The 4,256-nt window shown below is 47.0% G+C and overlaps 2 protein-coding genes across 2 annotated transcripts in view; both read left to right on the top strand.

Moving 5' to 3' along the window:
• Positions 1-4,256, top strand: part of LOC102240914 (glycoprotein Xg-like) — a gene marked incomplete at its 5' end in the record, with an annotated part of 17,814 nt that overhangs the window by 7,860 nt on the left and 5,698 nt on the right. Inside the window, one exon of the mRNA XM_014538416.1 lies at positions 2,458-2,499. Coding sequence (XP_014393902.1) covers positions 2,458-2,499 — 42 coding nt within the window. The remainder of the gene's footprint in view (positions 1-2,457; positions 2,500-4,256) is intronic.
• On the top strand, positions 626-1,587 carry LOC106725827 (protein flightless-1 homolog). Its single transcript, XM_014538413.1, has 2 exons — positions 626-1,123; positions 1,393-1,587. Exons 1-2 carry the CDS (start codon positions 1,043-1,045, stop codon positions 1,570-1,572), a joined length of 261 nt encoding a protein of 86 aa, XP_014393899.1. The 5' UTR covers positions 626-1,042; the 3' UTR covers positions 1,573-1,587.

Here is a 4,256-nt window from a genome sequence, read left to right on the forward strand (position 1 = left end):
TAGATGTAGATGTAGATGTAGATGTAGATATAGATATAGATGTAGATGTAGATGTAGATGTAGATATAGATATAGATGTAGATGTAGATGTAGATGTAGATATAGATATAGATGTAGATGTAGATGTAGATGTAGATATAGATATAGATGTAGATGTAGATGTAGATGTAGATATAGATATAGATGTAGATGTAGATGTAGATGTAGATATAGATATAGATGTAGATGTAGATGTAGATATTGATATAGATATAGATGATATAGATATAGATAAATATAGATAGAGATAGAGATAGAGATATGGATATAGATATAGATGACATAGATATAGATATAGTATAGGTATAGGTATAGTTATAGGTATAGGTATAGGTATAGGTATAGGTAATCAGTGATGGCGAACCTTTTGAGCTCGGCGTGTCAGCATTTCGAAAAACCCTAACTTAACTCTGGTGCCAAGTCACATATAGAGTTTTTTTGATATTTGCAACCATAGTAAAACAAAGACTTACATTTTTGATATTTATTTTATATATTTAAATTCCATTTAACAAAGAAAAATCAACCACAAAAATGAGTTCGCATGTCACCTCTGACACACGTGTCCTAGGTTTGCCATCACTGACCTAGGCAGAGGCTCAGGGGGCACCCCCACACTCGGTGGTGCAGGCAGAGCCTGGAGTGCTGGGTGAAGGCATTTGAGCCAAGCTGAGCACACAGGTGGGTGCTGGAGATGTCACCTGGAACTAGCCAGTTCCATCCAGATCCTCCAGCAAGAGACGATCTTAGGCCCACAGCCATCCTAACGATTACTCATTCCTCACAACGCCTGTCACCAGGGCCTTTCCCAGCCCCCTTCTATGTGAGGAACTGAGGCACAGAGAGCAGAGTGCCTTGTCCAGGGCCACACAGTCTGTGCTCCCAGAGGTTTCCATGGGCAGTTGGGGGCCCTAGAGGGTGGTAGAGCGGGGACGTTCCTCTCCAGACCAGCCTCACCATCAATGCCCCTCAGGGAGGCTACTTCCCTGAGAATGTCAAGGCCATGACCAGTCTTCGGTGGCTGAAGCTGAACCGCACCGGCCTCTGTTACCTGCCAGAGGAGTTGGCTGCCCTGCAGAAGCTGGTAAGGAGCTGTCAGTGGGCAGGGTGGGTACCGTGGGGGCTGGGGCAGGTGGACAGAGCAGTCCAGAGGAGATGACAGAGAACGGTGTTGACAGGCATGAGCAGAGCTGGCAGAGGGAGATGCTGGGTGTGTGCGGGAGCGGGCTGTAGAGGTGGACTGGGCCCGTGTGGCCGAGGGACCCCTGAATGGTGCAGAGTCATGGTGGCAGGTGGAGACTCCATAGACACCCCAGCCCCCCACTGAGTCCCTGCCTCTTCGTCCTGGCCCAGGAGCACTTGTCTGTGAGCCACAACCACCTGACCACGCTCCACGGGGAGCTGTCCAGCCTGCCATCTCTTCGGGTGAGTGTTGCAGAGGCCACCAAGCTTGGGAGTGGGGACTGGAGTGTAGCCAGGGGCGTGAGGGCAGGGCCAGACCCCAAGCTGGGCCATCACCCCTGCCCACCCTGAAGGGGAGAGAATATAATAATGTCCTGTGTTAAGTAGCCTCTGGGTAAAAAAGAGAAAGTATCCAAAATTCCACCTATTTGGGGCAATGACTACAATAATAACGACTGGTAGTGGCTAAGCACTATTCCGTGTGGGTTTTCCTTATAATCCTGACCTCTGCCAAGTTCACAGATGAGGACATTTGCCAGGGGTCACGGAGCCAGGCAGCGGGAGAGCTGGGGTGGGGGTTTGGCAGAAGGGGAGGTGGTCAGTGCGGCCTGCGTACACTGCTCCTCTTCATGGAGCTTCCGGTAGCCCAGAGCACAGGCTCGGCCAGACCTTTGGGGCCTCGGCAAAGGCCGTTCCCACCCAAAGCCAAACCCCGAGATGGTAAGGACTCAGGCTGCTTGAGTTCCAATCAGCTCTGCCACTTCTTGCCCCATGAATTCGTGCACCGGGCCTCTAGTATAAATATATATCTTCCTCGGGTCTAAAGCACTCCATTATGTCCATCAGCGCAACCTCCAGATATTTCTGGAGGCCACCCCCCCCCATTAATTTTTAGAGAGAACGGAAGGGAGGGAGAGAGGATATTTTTTGCATGAATTTTTAGAGCGAGTGGAAGGAAGGGAGAGAGAGAGAGAGAGAGAGAGAGAGACCGATGGGCTGCCTCCTGCACAGGCCACAACCGGGACCTGTGATCGAACCCGCAACCTGGGTCCGTGCCCTTGGCTGGGAGCTGAGCCTGCGACCCGGGAGCCATGACATGGGGGGACCCCTGGCCACCGTAGGGGGTTCTCTTTGGGGGTGACCCTTGGGGGTGGTTTTAGGCCCAGGTCACAGCTGTTGGAACCCCAACTTGTGCAGGTAAAACGGTCCTTCATTCCACCTTCTTCTCTCCTGCAGGTGGCGGTGGCTACAGCAATGATGGCTACGGAGGCTCCCACGGTAACCCCACTTCCGGGCCCCCCCAGAGGGCGGTGGGCGGTACAATTGGGGGAGTATATCCAGCCATAGCTCCCGGCTGGGCTCCCACAATGCCTTGTTCCTGGGGTCTTGGGTGTTGGTACTCTCTCTAGATAGAGGGTGTCCCAAAATTCACGCAAGAAGTAATTTTGATAGAAAACACAGGTTTATAATTAAAAATTGTAATTTTTTTATTGATTCATAAAGGAGACAGTTTAGGGTTATGTGTGGAATAGGACAACGGGTCAACGGCCTCCATGGCTTTGCTGGCACATATGCACACTTTTGTTGAAATTTAACAGCCTTTGAACATGGGATGTGTATATAGTGTATATATACAAAGGGTGTCCCAAAATTCACGCAAGAAGTAATTTTGATAGAAAACACAGGTTTGTAATTAAAAATTGTAAATGTTTTATTGATTCATAAAGTACGTAGTCTAGGGTTATGTATGGAATAGTACGTCAGGTCAATGGCCTCCATGGCTTTGTTGGAACATATACAATCTTTTGTTGAAATTTAACAGCTTTTGAACATGGGATATGTATATAGTGTATATATACAAAGGGTGTCCCAAAATTCACGCAAGAAGTAATTTTGATAGAAAACACAGGTTTGTAATTAAAAATTGTAAATGTTTTATTGATTCATAAAGGACACAGTCTAGGGTTATGTATGGAATAGGACATCGGGTCAATAACCTCCCCGGCTTTGCTGGCACAGACGCAAAGCCGCGGTCTTCATTGGTCTTCCTTGTCCCTGCTCCTGGGGCGTCATTGGTACTTGGTGATGCTGATCGAATCGAAGGGATTGACATCAAAGGGCAACAGATATTAGAATCTGATTCAATAGACCCAGTACAATTAGGCTTTTATTTTGTTGTTGTTGTTGTGAATGCTCATGCAAAATTCAAATCTTGCGTGAATTTTGGGACAACCTATATAATCTATCATATGTATGAACCTACATATGTATGTATGTATATCCATCTATCTATATAAAAGCCTAATATATTTTTATTGATTTCAGAGAGGAAGGGAGAGGGAGAGAGAATCATGGACCGGCTGCTCCCTGCTGGTTGGGGATCGAACCCGCAACCCGGGCCTGTGCCCTTGACCGGGATTCGAACCTGGACCTCCTGGTTCACAGGTCGACGCTCTAACCACTGAGCCAGGCCGGGCGGACATGGATTCATTGTGTTGTGGTTGACATATCGCTGATATATACAGTCTTTTTTTCTTACTTTTTGCTGGATTTGAATGGCTCCTATTCTGCAAAGATGGATTCATTGTGTTGTGGTTGACATATCACTGATATATACGTTCTTTTTTTTTTTTTTTTAACTTTTTGCTGGATTTGAATGGCTCCTATTCTGCAAAGCCATTGTACAGCCAGACGCATGAGAAATATGGGTCCAGGGCAGTGATGGCGAACCTGTGACACGCGTGTCGGAGGTTGACACGCGAACTCATTTTTCTGGTGGATTTTTCTTCGTTCAACGGCATTTAAATATATCAAGTAAATATCAAAAATATAAGTCTGTGTTTGACTGTGGTTGCAAAGATCAAAAAATCTCTATAGGTGACACGGCACCAGAGTTAGGGTTTTTCGAAACGCGGACACGCCGAGCTCAAAAGGTTCGCCATCGCTGGTCTATAGTTTGCTTTTAATTTTTTTTTTAAAAAAATGTATGTGTATTGTTGAAAGTATTACATATGTCCTTCCCCCCACCTACCCCC

This window comes from Myotis brandtii, unplaced genomic scaffold (assembly GCF_000412655.1).
Source record: "Myotis brandtii unplaced genomic scaffold, ASM41265v1 scaffold1904, whole genome shotgun sequence".
Lineage (NCBI taxonomy): Eukaryota > Metazoa > Chordata > Mammalia > Chiroptera > Vespertilionidae > Myotis > Myotis brandtii.